This window comes from Chenopodium album, chromosome 22, assembly GCF_948465745.1.
Source record: "Chenopodium album chromosome 22, dcCheAlbu1.1, whole genome shotgun sequence".
Lineage (NCBI taxonomy): Eukaryota > Viridiplantae > Streptophyta > Magnoliopsida > Caryophyllales > Amaranthaceae > Chenopodium > Chenopodium album.
The window spans coordinates 29,235,064-29,253,502 of NC_137855.1; the positions used below are offsets into that span (position 1 = coordinate 29,235,064).

At 35.8% G+C, this 18,439-nt stretch overlaps 2 protein-coding genes across 4 annotated transcripts; both read right to left on the minus strand.

Annotated features, from left to right (window-relative positions):
* Window positions 1–232: 232 nt before the first annotated feature.
* On the minus strand, window positions 233–9,634 carry LOC145605071 (putative sugar phosphate/phosphate translocator At3g14410). 3 transcript variants are annotated; one of them, XM_081661088.1, is made up of 8 exons: window positions 9,447–9,634; window positions 6,069–6,176; window positions 5,941–5,975; window positions 3,049–3,161; window positions 2,185–2,446; window positions 1,824–2,092; window positions 1,554–1,691; window positions 233–645 (listed from the first exon to the last, which is right to left on the minus strand). In XM_081661088.1, exons 1-7 carry the CDS (start codon window positions 9,546–9,548, stop codon window positions 1,570–1,572), a joined length of 1,011 nt encoding a protein of 336 aa, XP_081517214.1. In that variant the 5' UTR covers window positions 9,549–9,634; the 3' UTR covers window positions 233–645; window positions 1,554–1,569. The 3 variants fall into 3 exon arrangements, with proteins under 3 accessions (XP_081517214.1, XP_081517213.1, XP_081517212.1); XM_081661087.1 differs by having other exon boundaries at window positions 233–738; XM_081661086.1 differs by having other exon boundaries at window positions 233–706; window positions 9,447–9,631.
* A 3,425-nt stretch (window positions 9,635–13,059) lies between these two features.
* Window positions 13,060–18,231, minus strand: LOC145604144 (uncharacterized). The gene is made up of 2 exons (XM_081660094.1): window positions 16,893–18,231; window positions 13,060–14,471 (listed from the first exon to the last, which is right to left on the minus strand). Exons 1-2 carry the CDS (start codon window positions 18,229–18,231, stop codon window positions 13,060–13,062), a joined length of 2,751 nt encoding a protein of 916 aa, XP_081516220.1.
* Window positions 18,232–18,439: the final 208 nt, after the last annotated feature.

Consider the following 18,439-nt stretch of genomic DNA (forward strand, 5'->3'; position numbering starts at 1 on the left):
TAAAACGCTACAATAGGATTATGCCACCTAAGATTAGTTAATGTGCCACGTAGGATTATAATTTATAGTTAAATCTAATAAATAATTCAATTGCCACATGAGCATAAATGACCAATGAGATTTTAATGGTTACATTAATTAAATATGAAATATTATCTTTTGAGATTAGAACTTTTATCTAATACTCCGTATTTTAAAACAAATTCGAAGAAAGTGATATATTACGTACAACTAATAAAATAACAATTATAATCACATAAATATAAAAAATATTTTTTAAAAAAAATCTTCATCTAGTTTGTATATATAACTTATAATATAAGAGTCGCTCTATCATGGTGTATGGCACTGCTCCACTACCTAACTAGTCTTCTATTACAAAGCTTGAATTCCAAGACTCTATACAGCAATATATTCATTGACGACTTCAATAATTATTAGTCGCTGCCTCACTGGTAAGATGATCACGGTTCCACAGCAGAATCATGCCCTTCGAAACCCAAGGCAAATGTATCATGCTAAAACAAGTGATCATGCTACGGTCTTCTTGTGATACAAATAGATCAGAACTTTGCATGTGTTCCACAGCTCATACCACAGTTGATAGTTTTTGTGTGGGTATTGACAGACACGATAAGCTATATGCTGTTAATGTGTCAAAAGTAAATTTCGTTACGACAATCTTAGAATTTCTGAAGGGTGGTACCTGCAATTTAAGAGGCCAATGAATGGCAGCAACTGATTTAATTGTTAGATTTATGTTCTATAAAATTAGATATGCTGCTCCAATGGAACAAGAAAAAAAATCTTAGACTCTGGCAACAAACACCAAAGAAAGCCATAGATCTGGCTCCTCTATTTTCACCCAACCAAAGAGAATTCTATAATACTCTGTACCAGAGGCTAGCAGGAGAACAATATATAATTGACCTAGAGCATATAAATCATTCCTCAATCCACATATAATGAAAATTTGTTGGAAGTGTGACAAAATAAATTATCTTTTGAATACAAAATCTGTTTTATTAACCTGTAGCATCAGTAGTAGCAGGTTCAATATTAGAATACAAATTGATCCTATAGAGTTGTATATATTTTTCCTTTTGTTGTTAGTTTTCACAGATTTGTATACTCTTGTCTCAGTATATATTTATGTTTACATTACTAAATGTTGCATCATCACATCTAGATTCATGCCCAAAACATTAAATAAACCATGAAAATAATACAAGGCATGTAAATTTACATACATAAAATCACCAAATAGTACACCCATGACATGAAATTAAAACTTTATTCATATTTAGAATACATAAATCATTTGATTTATAATGCTAAGCTGAATAGATATGACAGACATTTGTAAGCAAAGTCACAATAATAAGCTAATCAAAGTTTGGGAATTAAATAGAAAAGTCAAGGAATTTGATAACAAAAAATAGGACCAAGTTAATAGACCTTAATAATGCTCCCAAAGTAAGAGACAACTTTGACAATTTTAACCTTTGCATTGATCAGCAAGTCAAGTGATAACATAAGCATAAATCACTTACCAAGCAACTCATATAGCTATTTGTTAGAGGATGAAGAGACCATAGGTATTAATTCCTCAGATTGTGCCTCTTTTAAACTTCCTTGTGAGGCTTCTTTTTTCAATTTATGATTGTTATATCCTACTACACCAGCAATGGCTGCACAAAAAAAAACTCTTAGCATTGTTATGCTCAGTTTGGGAATACTTAAAAGAAACTTCACAGATTGAACCACCTCTCAAGTATGCTATTTAAAACTATAGTAATCAGACTGAGGAATTAAGACCTTACCTATTCCATAACCAAACAAATTGATTAGTGTCAATTTTGTATCAGCAAAAATCAGGGCAGACATTAGCACAACAACCCAATCCTTCACCACCCCAGCAACTCGAATGGTGAGCGCACTAGTATGTGAGATGACAAGGAAAACTGAGAGATTGAGGGCAAAAGTACAAAGGCAGTTGAGTATGAGAACAAGAGGTGGAAAATTCCATAATCCATTTGCATCCATTATTGGCTTCTCCAAAAATAGCCATGGAATGAAAAGGCAGAGAGCACTGCCAGGAAATAAAAATAAAATAAAATAAAAAGGTAATAATAAAATTAAAAATGTAACAAACACAGGACGATGACTAGATAAAAAAATTACCTGCAGGGACTGACGTAGTACATGATGGATATAGGATTCAGCTTCAAACCCTTCCTTTTAACAAATATCTCCATAAAGATGAGCCTGAGGGCCTCTCCAACTACACCTCCCATTTGGTAAACAACACCAACCCAGCTGATACTTATTTCACCATAAGAAGCAACTACAACACCAAGGCTTATGACTGACATAATTAAAAGCATTCTACAGCTCATGACCTCAAGCCCAGCAGCCACTCCAAGGATGAAAACGGCTACTGGCACTGCATTAGTCACGTATGAATCACTATTAATATCACAAACCACAGGAAAATTCCCTTTTCCCCATGGGTTGGAGAGTTGAGGGAAGGAAGGGGGGGGGGGGTGATTGTTGCACAGGATGAATGGATTCTGCATCATATTTCCACTCATAAGACTCGCAATATGTTAAAAAAGATTACAATCAAACTGCCGCCAAGACCAAAGCATGCTTAAGCCTTCTTACCTCGTAATACCTATACTTTCCTCCCCACCCCCCAGTCCCCCACCCCTTCTCCCACTCCAAGCTCTGCAACGTACATAAGTATTTTCGTATAATTTGAATCTGATATTCACAAACCTGATAAAGACCCACACTTACTTACCCTAAACATATTCAGTACGAAGTGTATGCAATAGCACATGTGCACATATGCATGTGAACACAAAGATGTGTTCATGAGCAAGCATTGAATCTAATAGTGAAAGGAATCCAAACAGATAACAAATTTTACAGGCCACGGCTTTAAGTCAATGTACTAGTCATTATGTGCAAGATAGTACTAATACATATAACAACGATAAAAGCAAGGTAATAGGGTACACAATTAAAAGATGTCAGACTTACTAATGGCCTTCAACATTTGTGCAAAAGCAACTGATATGTATAGGTATGCTGTATTCCCCAACCAAAGGGTCATTGCAAACATTGCACCAATTGGAATGACTGATGTGATATATCTGTAACAAAGCATCTTCAGATAATTAAAATTGCATAACCAGACCATGTTTCAAACGAAACATGGATCCTATCAAAGGAGATACAAGATTAATGTAGACATAGCAAAATCATGACACAAGAAGCTAGTAGCAAAACCCACATGTTAAATATATGTAAAATATTGATCTTAAGTTATCAAAACAATTTGAAGGCCATTACCCTGATGTTGAAATAAATTAGAAGTCAAGCACAATCATCTCTAGTTTTCTGATCTACAAGCCCAATATTCTTAGAATCCTAAATGCATGATGTGGGTAATTGTCATCTATGTCAACCTAGTAGGTTCATGAAAAGTTGCAGTACATATTTTTTTAAAAGTAAACTGATATCAACAAACAGAAGTTCTTTACAAACTAAAGCATACTTATGATTTTGAGAAATCTTGTTCGTAAAAGCCACCTAGAAAAAACAGTATAATAAGGAAAAAAGAACGATCAGAGTGCATTCATTTAGAAGGGAAAGCAAATAGTAATTTCAATATAAATTTAATGTAACTTTTGCTTCAGCTTCTATAAGCAAATTAAGAGAGATACTAAAAAAGTAGAAATTAAACTTGACCGTGATTTTGTAATGTGAATCACAGAATTATTTTCTCAAGTAATCAAGGTGAGGGAATGCGATAAGCAATGATGTCATCATTCAGTTATCACACAGCTTGCATTTCCACTCCATGATGATTGAAGCATAAAAATAGCATCTATTCATAATTGACATGATTTACCAGGTTAGCTCCCAACTTAAACAAACTTTTATCAATTATTGTCATATAATATTAATGTAGGCTTGTTGATTTAAAACAAACTTAGGCTAACAATTCAAATTTTTACTGACAACTGTACCATAGATGTTTTAAGATTCTTCTGCTGATTTTGCCTGCTAAGGAACTCATAAAAACATCTAGAACAAAGAACATAGAGATAATAAGAAGGAATCATTATAAATCTTCCTCACTTTTTTGAACGAGAACTGCAAACTCAGTACAAATGATAGCTTCAAACATTGTGGAGTTAAGGGGTCATTGAGAAATTGCAGGAACGCAATGCTTTGATAACAATTACAACTTTATAGGGTGAATCTGGTTGAAATGAAATCTTCATATAGTCCAGATACTGTGCATCAAATGGTTTTCTTTGAGCTATATTTAACTTCAAGATGGGCGAGGACAATTGGGCACGATGAGGGATTTTAAGGTTTTTCATATTTCTGTAATTTAAAGAATTTGCGTTTTCTAATAATAATAGAGTTTGCAGCTGATGGTAGCTTGGCTTCCTATGTGGACACTCTTTCTTCTCATGAGTACACATATGTATACTCATACTCGAGTACCCATGTCCAACATGGGTATGTCTACAACTCTGGCTCAGCTATTTTGCAAAAATGTTCCATAATATTGGCTCAAATTGTAGTGTCAAAGTGTCCTACCCATGTTAGAGTGTCCTAGATCCGGATTGGGTATTTGAGGTGCAATGAAGAGTCTAAGTAACAGTTCACAAAAATGTTTGCATTATCTTATCTAAATTGAAATGCAATGTTTACCTCTAATCCTCATTTGAAAATGCCTGAGTACCTGACTTAGCGTTTAAAACAGCTGTTTGGGGGAAAGGCAGGTAATGTGGACAATTAAGAACTGATTTCAGAAGCTAACATCTTATTTATCAAAAAAAATTATGTACTTTCTTTAGGAAAATTTGACATAATAAATCCCAACTGTGGTTTATTTCTCATGAATTTCAAGTTTTTGGCTGCTCTTTTCATATTAGTCCCATTGACTTATAACCTGTTACACAGCTTCAGCTATATTTCTCCTGCCACCATTTCCGTAGCCCATGCAACCTCAACATCTGAAAATCTGAACTCCATCACCACTATGCCTAACACCACCATCATAACCATCTCCACCCCGTCACTCATGACCCCACACCACAACCCCAATGCTCCCACTGCCTCGACAATAAAACCAACACCTACAGAACCCAAATTCAGTCTAACCTAACTTCAGATTACAGAAATGGCTTCACACTAAAACATAAATAGAGAGATGCAGACAAATTTTGAGGAATACTTAGTTCATTTCAATGATTAGCATATTAAAAACAAAGGAGCAATTTGTGGATAATTCTACTTGAATAAGAACCCCAATCTGAAACCCTATAGTATGTAGTTTTATAACTTTAATTAAAATAAATCTGCAGATAAAGTAATATGGTAAAAAGATGGATAAATTTCAAGATTGCGAAGTTTTACAAAATTTTTAAAGCTTGCCTCACTGTTAGCCAGGGATTTCAACATTTCCTTTGTGTGCTCAACTGTAGCAAATTTACGTTTGAACATTCATACTGCTAAGAGTTCATTTTATAATGCACAACCACAATAAGAATCCCATATTATTGAGCTATGATTTTCTACAGATTTTAGTGGTGTAGCTATAGGGGCTGGAGAGGTGTTAAGGAGGCTGGGCATGGCAGGTTTGGTGCTGGCAACTGGCAAGGTTTGGGGGGGGGGGGGGGGGTTCAGAGAGAGTAGAAATAAAAAAATTTTGAATTGAGAAGATACCTCAAACTTGAGATTAATTTGAGAAGTACCTCAAATTTTGAATGAATTAACAATGGAAAATTTCGATGATTTTTATTTGACCAAAAAAAAAAAAAAAAAATCATTATTCTGTTAGCATAAGCATAGAATCAAACTGAAGTGCAGACACATAAAAATGAAATAGTAATGTGTACAATTTATTCTTACACTTCCATGGTCATCCCTTCTTCAACTTTTAGAATCTGAAAGGAGAGAGATGTTTTAAAATAAGAATAGAAAAAGTGAAAAGAAATTGATCAAAATAATATAAACAGAGAAATTAAACAGAAAAGTACCTTTAGAACCTTTGTCAGCACAAAGCATAAAACAGAGGAAAAGACCATGTGAAGAAGAGTCAATCCAAGAGGGTAAGGAAAGTTTATTTCCTTTGATGACAAAACCCACTGCATTTAATAAATGACAAAACCTCAGACTCCTCTATCAAGCTTAATCAGCTGCAAAGATATTAAATTAACTCAAAGGAAGATGGGTATCATTGGCATTACTCATATGGGATAATGGAACTACAAATTCATTAAAACTAATTATTCTTTCAATCAAGTTTGTTAACAAGAATATTATTGCTAAACTGCTAAGACATAACCTTATAGAGAAGTGAATAGAACGTGAAGTGTTTCTATAGATACTATGAACACAATAGAGACATGTCAAGGGCTTGTCTATAATAAAGAAACAATATTCCTAGGATATCTACAAAACTATTATGGCTAACAACCTAACAAGTTTTATTTATTTTTTGACTAAATCACTTTTCCAAACCCTAAACCTCCCTCCCATGGTTCAAAAATGCGGTTTCGGTCGCGATCACGGAAACGGTCGCGTAATTCGGTAACGGAATTGATGCGTTGATCACGGAACCCTTGGTCGACATTCTAAATCCCAACTAACAAGATTCTCAATCTATGGTCGACATTCTAAATCCCAACTAACAAGATGATCCTTCCTTAGCTCTTCAACTCCAGAGTGAACTAGACGACGAAAAATCTCACATTAGATTCTCAATCTTATATTCTTATGCAACAGTTGCCGGACTCTTGAACAGAGAGATATTGAAAAGGAGTAAAGGAGTATGCTCGATACACCAGATTGAATAAGAATAACCCTCCTAATAAGGAATTGACTAAACCTCCTTTAATCAATCTAAACTTATTGAAAATATTTAAAATAAAACTAGTTCCTAAATGATTTCGAGCAAGAAAACCAAGATAACTAATAAACCAACTAATAATTGACACCCGCACACCCCACTAAAGTAGCATAGCTCGCTTTACAAGTTCTTATTAAACTACATTTGGATTGTTAATTCTTAATCCAAATAACGCCTCAAATGAGATAAAGAATCATCTTGAAATTGTTAAAACCAGATTCAAGAAAGGGAATATTATCATCATTGTATTGCAAGTAAGACAGTTGAACATCCTCTCTCCTAACTTTAAAATCTCTGATAAGCCCCTTAAAACCCCATTCTCCAATGATCTCCCAAGACGTCAACTACCAAAGTAAAGAGAAAAGTTGTCCACTTTTAAATATAATTGGTTTCGTACCCATATCATTGGAAAGCTCTTAAAGTCTACTTTCTAATATAATTGGTTTTGTACCCATATCATTTACATATTTTATGTTATAGACTAAAGAGTGTAAGGGTGTCATAGTCAAACCTAACTTTAGTCAATGACTTATATATTATTCAATCTAAATCATAATAAAGCTTATGAAACATCAATTTAAATAACTTTTAAGTATCTATCTAACTATTTAAATTTTGTAGGCATAAAAATGTATTCATGAGTCTTATGCACTCAACTTTGGGCATATACAAAACACTTTTATAACATGAGTTTATTGTAGTTGGCATTCTTTAGCTATCTCGTTAAATGAACTAACTTGAATTGACACTTAGTTTTCTATTATTATTGGATTTTTTTTATTATGCTGGATCTAGGGGAAACAACTTTACAAGTCAACAACGTTATTTTTTTCATAATTGAACAACAATTGTCGTGTACTCTCATGGTTAAGAATGTGTATCAAAAATCCGACTTTATAGTTTATAGTGTATTGTTTAAGTTATGCGCGTACAAAATTACTTCAAAAACTATTTAATGTTTGTATTGTCGATATTATGTTATTAACAATATATATTATTATCATTCTCATTGCTATAAAATTATGTATGTAGTCATTTGTTACATTTTGAAGCCCAATTTTACAATTTGGTAGAATTGTACGATTCTACAATTCGATTTTATCGATTCGATTCTACCCTACTCACCGATTCATAGTAGAATCTCGATTCTAATAACTTTGGACACCCCACGAAAGTAGCATAGCTCGCTTTACAAGTTCTTATTAAACTACATTTGGATTAATTAATTCTTAATCCAAATAACGCCTCTGGTGAGATAAAGAATCATCTTGAAATTCTTAAAACCAGATTCAAGGAAGGGGATATTATCATCATTGTATTGCAAGTAAGACACTTGAACATCCTCTCTCCTAACTTTAAAATCTCTGATAAGCCCCTTAAAACCCCATTCTCCAATGATCTCCCAAGACATCAACTACCAAAGTAAAGAGAAAAGTTGTCCAAAGATCTCCCTGTATTGACCCTATACATGAAGGAAGCATTCCCTAGGAGCACCATTTACCATAACAAAAAAGAACAGATTAGATTAACATATATTTATGCAATGCCTCCATCAAATGCCAAATCGGACGTCAAAACCATTGTTCTCTAGACGCTAGCAAGAAAGACCAAATTCACACTATCATATGCCTTATTAAAAGCTAAAAACCAGCCCTTATAGCTATGATCATGGGCTCGAAAACAACAAGAGTTTGAAATGTATTTTTTTGAATTTTTTGTTCAATTTAATTTCTTTCTTTGGCTTGTTTTGCAACAACTAGCTTAGTTGATTTCTTGTTAGTTTGGTTGGCTTTTGTCATAACCCTATTAAGTTGTTCTTGCCATTCTTTTATTAAAATGGTGAATTAAAATCCTAGCATTAATTTGGAGGAGGAAAATTTTTTATCCTATTACTTAAGAGTTTACACTTTCTAGTTCATTGTTTCTAGTGAAGAATAACACCAAAGAATATCCACAAACTCGGCAAATTCATTTATAAATAATGCCAACTTATTCATCCGGTTCTTTCATCACTACACAACAGCAAATCTCGATAGAGAATTAAATCATCCGCCCACCAATTAAAATCATGGACCAATTAACATCTAGACCTCCCAAAACCCTGCAAATGGCAATGGCTGCTTTTTCAATGACGGCGGGGCAGCCAAATGATACAAACTCTCTAATGTGAGGTAATCCAATTAACACCTTAATAATTGGCTTTAACTATCAAACTAAAAACCCTCTTAAAACCCTCAAAATTCAATCATATTCAAATTCCGCAACAACTAAATACTTCTCCCAATAATAACATATGAATTCCAAGCTAAAATGCAATACTAGAAATCAAATTGAGTATTAACAAAGAAAAAAAAAAAAAAAAAAAATCAAAATTCAGAACATCAACAAATTCAATTGCGAAATCGAATAACAAAAATACGCAGATCCAACATTGAAAACCACATTAACGAATTAATTTACTAATTGAAAGAGGAAGAAGAGCGATAAGAAGAGAGAGAAAATGGACCTTGTTGAAGAAGATCTGACCACTAGAAAGCGCGATGTAAATGAGAAGATAGATGTAGGTTAGAGTTCCATCTTTGCGAGAGTTGGTTGATGAATCCGCCATTGATGAAGAAATTGAAAGAGCAGAGAAAATACTGCATTTGCAAGTGAGAACTGAGAAATGAATCAAATGATAGTGGCGGTTTGAGTGAATTTTAAGGCACTGACGAGTGACAACTACGTTCGTTCGCTACTTTGTTTACGAGAGTGCAGTGATTTCATTTGCATGATTTTTATATTTTGGAAAATTTGCAAATAAAAGTTATTTTAAGTTCGTATTTTGCAAATTGCAATCCAAAAAATTCGTATAAATTGTAATTTGCAGCCCGATTCAACTTTTTTATCGGTTTACATGTGGAAAAATCTTTCGTAAAGGTCTTAGGGGTCATTTTAGTTCTTAGGGATCCGAATTGAGCTCGTAATTAACAAAAAAATAACGTTAGTGCTTAGGTTATTTTTTTTTGCTAATTCTGACCTCAATTCGGGTCCTTTAGGGCTAAAATGGCCCCTAAAACCTTTACCGAAGATTTTTTGATACGTAAACCGATGAAAAAAGTTGAATCGAGCTGCAATTTACAATTAATACGAACTTTTGGGCTGCAATTTGCAATTTTATTTTTAAATGGCTGCAATTTGCAAAATACGAACTTTAAATGGCTGCAATTTGCAAATTTTCCTTATATTTAACGCAAATTGTACAATAGTTCTTAATTTTTTTTATTTTAAAGGTAAGTTAAAAATATTAGGATGCCCTTCTCACGAGGGGTACTCCTAATATATTATATGCATGAGGAATGATAATAGAATCCATAAGGGTCGTTATTCACCTTTCAGAATTAAGAAACAAAGTTAAATGATGTTTTACAAAGTGTCAAGAGTGACCCTTATTCACTCTAATTTTGATCATAACTTGAGTTTTATAGATCGGATTGAAGCAAATCAAATTTCGTTGAAAATTAGACTTGAAGATATTTCCAATAACAGGTCACGCGCTTTTATATCTTCATGGAACTTAAGATATAGCCCCTGAAAGACGACCCTGCAAACCAGCGAACGAGCTACGCGGGCGCAGCTCATCACTCCCATCCACGAGCGAGCTTCTTCTTGGCCTGATGGATATCCAACAGCCTGTGGTTTGAGCATCCACAACAGCAGCTCATGATGGGCCTCGTCTTCCCACCTTCACAAGCTTCATCGACTATGATTCCACATGTCGCCTTAGTCCACCAATCATAGCAAGACTTTTGTAATTGCTATTTTTCTAATTTTATTTTATATATTTCCCTTTTACAATCAGATTGCATCAAGGATTCAAGGGTGTGCATTAATCCCTTTTCCTTTTGCAAGGTTGAAGTAACTAAGCCAATTGATTGAAGATAAGATTCCATTGTGTATGTTATTTGCGAATGATATCGTTTTGGTGGATGAAACAAAGGATGGAAATAATGTCAAGTTGGAGCAATGGAGGCAAAGGTTGGAATCTAGAGGGTTTAAGCTAAATCGGAGTTAGATAGAGTATTTTGTAATTCACTTTGGTACTCAGAGGAGGGCAAGAAATGAAGTGGTGAGTGAATATTATAAGTATCTTGGGACGATCATCCAGAAAATGGTGACATTGATCAAGACGTGGCACATAGGATTAAGTCGGGGTGGCTAAAATAAAGAGTCGCCACAAGAGTGTTATATGACCGAAGCATTCCCTTATAGTTGAAGGGAAAATTCTACAGGTTTTCCATAAGACCCGTGTTGCTCTATGGACAGAACTTTGGGCTTCTAAGAAGGAGCACAATAAAAAGATGAAAGTTACGGAAATGTGCATGTTAAGGTGGATGTGTGAGAGCACTCTAAGAGATAGAATCAGAAATGAGATTATTCGCAAGAAAGTAGGTGTGACAGGCATTGCAGATAAACTAAGGGAAAATCGTTTGCGTTGGTTTGGGCATGTAAGGCTTAGACCCGAGGGTGCACCGGTTCGAAGAGTGGGACTATGGAGGGATAAAACGAATGAAAGGGAGACATAAAAAGACTTGGTTGGAAGGAGTTAGGAAGGATATGAAGTATATGGTTTTGCATGAGGAGGATGAAGCATTGGATCGTAAGGGATGGAGGATGAAGATTTATGTCGATGACTACACGAAATAATCAAATTTGGTTCATGTTAGCCGACCCCATTAATGGGATTAAGGCTTTGATTGATTTATTGTTGATCTTTAGATTAGTTTTAGGAGAATATAAATACTCCAAGGGATTATAATTTTTCTCTTATGCCGGTTTTTACCTTTTATTATTTACGTTCGTTAATTTTCTCTTGAACCCTAGTTTCTCATGGCATCTCCATGGATTTTTCCATGGACGATTCTGTAATCCCCCATATTTTAAAATATATTATAAATGAAATTTTATTATATTTATAATATTTATTTGTAATTTTCCGGGACTTAATTTTTCAAGTTTCAAATTATTTTCGGGTTGATAAACGATTTTATTACAAAGAACTTTTTATAAACCTTCCTTCTCTAATTTATGTCCAATAAACAAAGCTTAGTCTATTTTTATTCTTTAATTGACCCATTATTTTTATGAGGCCCAATATTCTTACTTCCCTTACAACTCTCTCTCTTATAAATACCCCATTATTCCCCAAATTTGTCCCACACTAAAAGGTTAGTCTTTATTTCTTTCCCTTTTATTTTCTTTATTTTATTTTCCTTTATTTTTTTCTTTTCTTTTTCTTTCCTTCTTTCCTCCTCTTCTTCACGTGAGTTATCTCACGCTGCTAATCACCAACCTACCACGACCACCAACTGCCGCCCCTAACTGCTGCCGCCTGCTGCCCTCACCACCGTCGGCCACCTGACGCCGGCGACCACCAGCCCTGCCGTGGCTGCCCCTTTCCTCCTTCCTCCTTTGTTTCATTATTTTGCTTATTGTTAATCTAATTGTTTTGGGTTTTGATTAAATTGTTTGAAATTAGTTTTTTTTTGTATGAAAAATTATATTTGGGTGTTTAAATTCATAATTTCAGGTATAATTTTAAACTAATATTTGTTCCTCTTTATTATTCCCCAATTAATTCTAATTTCCTTATTATTTTTCATGACATACATACATTCCATATTCAAGTATACACAATCACCTTAATATCCAAATTTTCCTTAATTCTTTACTCACTTCTCCAAGTAATCTCTTAAACCCTAACTACCATAATTCTTCCTACATTTTCCTACCATAATTCATGCTCATACTAGCCTATAAATGCCCCTTCATACCTCTCACATTCTTCACACCAATTCTCTTCTTTTCTTCTCCTCAATTTTACACAAATCATCCCGTTCATCTTTGAAGTCAATTTTCGGGCACTTCTGGTCAGTTTTTGGGGTATTAACGTTTCACAAAAAGTTGTTCCCCTCAAAAAATCCTTGAGGTTAGGCCCAAGAATCACCCAATTTGGAGTTATATCAAAGGAGTTATAGCCTCTGCAAGTTCTGCCTATTCTTTCCAATGCAAATCCAATTCTTCTCTTTTCCTTTTTTTTTTTTTTTTTTTTTTTGTGACAACCACAAACTAAAGAAACACTAAACAGAAAAGCTTAATAAATCTACTCTATATCTAGTAGCAATGCCATGTGCCTCAACCACCTGATCCCTGCTAACTTTCCAGATTAGACAAGTTTGAAACAGTTGCCCTTCCTGCAATAAGGCTTGAATTGTCCATAGTAGACGCACTTCCCTTCTTCTCGGCTGTTTGATTAGTTGAACTGTAGCAAGAGAATCAGTGAAAAATACAATTCTTCGTTTTCCTTTCATTCGGGTCCACCTTAGAGCAGCCACACAAGCTAAAAGCTCTGCATGAAGAGGGGAAAGGGCCCTTCCATAATTCCCACCACCTGTACTAAAACCTTGGTTATTCACTGAGTAAGCCCATCCTGCCCCTGCATTCCCATCTCTCTTGCTCCAGGAACCATCCACCTTGATAATCATTTCTATCCTTGAATCTGTAGGGGTACTAATGTCATCCGTAGCACATCCTATGTTGACCCGCTCAAACCCCGGCGGGAAATTATGAGCTAATGTCTCTTTCCCTCTTATGACATCTCCTCCCTCTACTTTGCGCCACACCGAGAGTTCTTTCATTGCCAGATTGTAATTCCTAAACAAATCTACCAGATAACCTCCTTCATTTCGAAAGATTCTTCCATTTCTTGTTAACCAGAGGCTCCAGAGAACCCGAATAAACATTGGTACACGGTCACTCTTCTTTCCATCCTCGCTATGAAAAAGCAGGATATAATGCTGAATCCAGTGTCTCAGAGGAGTAGATTCATCAATTTCTGAGGAGATATGCAACGGGCAATTATGCCAAGCATACCTCGCAAAAGAGCACATCCTAAAAAGATGCTGAAGGTCTTCATTTTCCATACCACAAGAGTTGCAATGATCATCTATATCAATACCCCTTCGGGCTAAATTAGCCTTAACCGCCAACCCATTCATCACCAGCTTCCACAGGAACAAACTCCATTTCGGTGGGATGTTTAGCTTCCAGATTAGACGGTAGAAGCTATGCTCCAGATTAGCATCTTGTTGCCCTGATAACTCATTCATTAGAAAAGCATAACCAGTTTTCACAGTGTAAACTCCTGAAGCATGGCTACCCCAGTATAGTCTATCCGTCTCCTCAGTTGAAGGTAGCTCCATTTCCAAAATCTTCTGCGCTGTACTCCATTTAAACTTTTGTCTTATCAATGCTACATTCCAATATTTAGTATCACGGGATATTAAATCTTTCACTCTCTCCAAACCCACCCCCCTCAGGGGTTGATCAGAATTGAAAACTGGAACCGAACCTTGCACCCATCTCATATTTGCGACTTTCACTCTATCTCCATTCCCGATCTTCCAATTGTAGCCCTTTACAACTTTATTTGCCACATTAAATAAACCACGCCTACCCGACGAAGCACCACCCTTAAGATCAATCCTAGACTCTGATGTGTGTCATAAATGGCACACATTTGATGAGTATTTAGGTCCTTTTGTCCTCTTTTCATTGCTTTCTTGCTCAATAAATGCTCGGTTTTATGCTTTCTCTCTCTTTTCTTCCTTTGTTCTCTTATTTTACGGCTTTTGAGCATTTCTATGGTTTTATAGTATTTTCTCTTTTATTTCTTTTATTTTCGTTATTTTAGTTGTTTTCTCTTTATTTTAGATTTTATAGAATTAGTTTTATCTTTATTTTATTTTATTTGATTTTTATTTTTATTTCATTTTCCTTTACTTTATTTTATTTTCATTTTATTTTATTTTCTTTCTTTTATTATTTTCATTTTTATTTTATTTCTTTTACTTTTATTTTTCGGTTTTAGTTTTATTTTACTTTATTTTTATTCCTCGGTTTTGTGTGCTTTGTAGGTGTTTGTTCCAAATCCGATTGGTTCTAGCTACTGCTTGGTTCAACCTTCATCACCATCATGGTGATGGTAGTGATGGTGATCAAAGGAGGCAGCAACTCCTCTCTTCTTCTCCCCTGCCTTCCCCTGTTCAACTCCCTTATTTCCCCTGCTCCAATACAACAGCAACAACAACATCGACTTCAATCAACAACAGCTCCACCACTCACAGCTGCGGCCCCCCTTAACTGCCGCACATCAGCCACCAATACACCACCCAACAGCAGCAGCACCTCCCCACAACTCACCTCCAATTACACCACCAACAACCGCAATTAAACAAGCAACCACCGCAGCCCTGCTCCACTCCAATTCAGCCACCAACTCCAGCCACCATCACCCCGCACAAACACCACCAATCATCCCGCAACTGCTGCTCCTTTCACCTCCAATTCGCCCCACAATTGCAGCAGCACAACCCACCTCGAAGCAACTCCGAGCAGCAGCGTTACCTCCAGCAGAGCAACCTCGAACCTCAGCAGGTGCGGGCGCACAATTAACGAGTGCGGCCGCACCCACCTGGGCTTTGTTCAAGCCGTTGATGGTGTGTGATTTGATGATGATGTGCGGCTTAGGTGCGTGCTGATGATGATGTGCCGTGAGAAACATGGGATTACTTTCCCAATTGAAGAAGCAGCAATTTGCGTGGCTGATGATTTCCTTTTTCATTTTCTTTTTACTTTATTTTCCCTTTTAGTTTTAGTTTCTATTTTCTTTCTTTTTCTTTTATTGTTTTCTTTTCTTTTCTTTTCTTTTCTTTTCTTTTCTTTTTCTTTTCCTTTTACTTTCTTTTTCTTTTATTTTATTTTCTATTTTATTTCTCTTTTGTCCTTGTATTTATAAATACCCATTTTTGGGTAGAGAGAGAAACAAGTAGAATTAGAATTACAATTAGATTTTAGATCATTTTCCTAGCTTAGTTGAGAGCTTCTCTCTCTAGTTTAGGGTTAATTTTAGGAGTAGATTTGAGAGAGAGAAAGTGAGGAATTTCAATGGTGATTGAGAGATTGAAGATTCAAATGTGACAATTGTATTGGAGATTTACTCTATCATCAATGAGCATTTCTAAACTCTATCTCATTTATTGCTTTGTTTAATTTTCATTGTTTTGATTGATTGATTTGATTGGAATTTTATGATTTGATGATTGATTTTGGATATTGATGTTTGAATTGATAGAATTGATGATAATGTTTGAGTAGTTGTTTGGTTAGGGATTTGGTGAAGCTTTGATGTAATGAATTGATGTAAATTGGGGATAATTGATGGAGTTGATGATGTGATTAAACTTGGTTGATTGATCATGTGCATGTGTGTGATTAATTAGAGAGTAGCTAACTTTGATTATTGCACTAGAATGCATTGTAAGTTCACATTGATACGGACCATTGATTTGTGGCTTGCATTTACACGATTGAGGTGTCTTGTGATGTTTCCTAGCTAGAGTTTATCGTAGTTGACGCTAGTTAGACCTCTAGGAGAATAGCTTGACATGCTCTTTTGGTTGCATGATTGATTTTCCCTCACATTGCTTGACTTAGTCGACTTTCCATTCCAATTTGCATCGTTCATTGCCATTATTTGCGGATCCTAATCCCTAGCTTTTATATTTGTTTGGTTTCTTCGTTTTAGTAGTTGTTAGAGTCCCCTTTTATCACTTGTCTTCAACCTAGCTTAGGCATTTAATTGGAAGCACTTAGGCATTACCGTTCCTTTGGGTTCGACCCTTGACTTACCTCTATACTTGTATTTAGGTTTGTTAAGTGTTTATAAATTTTGTTTGGCTTAGGGAAGATTAGCCCAACGACCTAGTTTTCCCCACGTCAGACTCCCCCGTACACAAGGAGCAATTATGAGTAGGCTCCATGGATCTAGCCACTAATAACTGTGGGTTGCAATGCATTCGTACCACCTGTTTGAATAGAAGAGCGTCATTCAAACAGGACATAGATCTTATACCAAGACCACCCATACCCTTCGGTTTCTGAATAATCTTTCTCTTCACCCAGTGCATGCCCTTCTCTCCCTTGTTTCCCCACCAGAAACGAGTAATTAGAGAGTCTATCCTATTCGTGACCCCAGCTGGTAACTTAAAGCACTTCATCACGTGTGCGGAAATGCTAATCAGCACAGTGTTAATCAGAATTAGTTTCACCGATTGTGACAAATTCAGAGTTGCCCAAGAGAGGGTTCTGGGAGCGACCTTATCAATCAAATATTTATAAGCATCCAACTTCCTAGCCATAAAATCAATGGGGGCCCCCAAATGTTTTTCCATCACAGAGACCTGACCTACCTTTAAAATCCTTTTTAGAACATCCACTTCCTCCAATTGAGCATGTTTACTAAACTTTACGAAAGATTTGTTCAAGTTCAGCTGTTGCCCTGAGATCTCACCAAACTTAGACAAAATGTCTATCACATGATGAAAAGAGGTAGGAGTTGCATGTAAGAATAACATTGCATCATCTGCGAAAAAAAGATGTGTAATCGAAGGAGAACGCCTCGTGACCCTGAGTCCCTTGATTAACTTGATGTGCTCAGCCATAGTAAGCATACGAGATAAAATATCCATACAAAAGAGAAAGAGGTATGGTGAAAGGGGATCACCTTGCCTCAAGCCACAATCCGGTTTAAACATTTCCGAGATCTGGCCATTGATGAGAGTCTTATAAGAAACCGTTGAGATGCACTGTGAAATCCACTGAATCCACTTTTCTGGAAATCCATAAGCCTTTAGAACTCTCAGGAGGAAAGTCCAATTCACCCTATCATAAGCCTTGGACATATCCAATTTAATCACCATTTTTGCGGAATCACCGTTACTAGTGTTAACCAAATGAAGCAATTCATGGCTCGGAATAACATTATCCTCAATATATCTTCCCGGAATAAAAGCATGTTGAAACTCCGAAATCAGGTTTGGTATGCATTTATAGATAGTATTGCATAAACTAATAGGCCTGAACTGTGTTGGTAATTCCGGGTACTCCACTTTTGGAATCATAACAAGAATGGAAGCGTTAAGTTCCTTTAGTAGATAGCCCGTGGAAAAGAAAGATTGAACCGATTCGACCACCGAGGGCCCAACCTTCTCCCAATTTTGGTGGAAGAATTCCGCAATGTAGCCATCCGTACCTGGCGCCTTAAGATTATGAATAGAGAACATCGCCTTCCTGATCTCTTGGTGTGAAAAAGGCCTGACTAAAGAAGCCGCATCTGTCGAATCTATAGAAGGTAACTCCAACTCTCTTAACACCAAGCCAATCTTATCATTCATTACTTCCTCAGCTACCATCGGCGGGTTATAAACCTCTCTCAAACTATTTATAATGAGAGCTTCCAAATTATTCTGACCTTGAATCCACTCATCCTCATCTGTTCTAAGGGTAATGATCTCCCTCCTTTTTCTGTCGATGCTTCACCCTACCATACATCATCTTTGATGAAATATCGCCCTCCTTTATCCATTTATCCTTCATTCGTTGTTGCCAATACCTAAACTC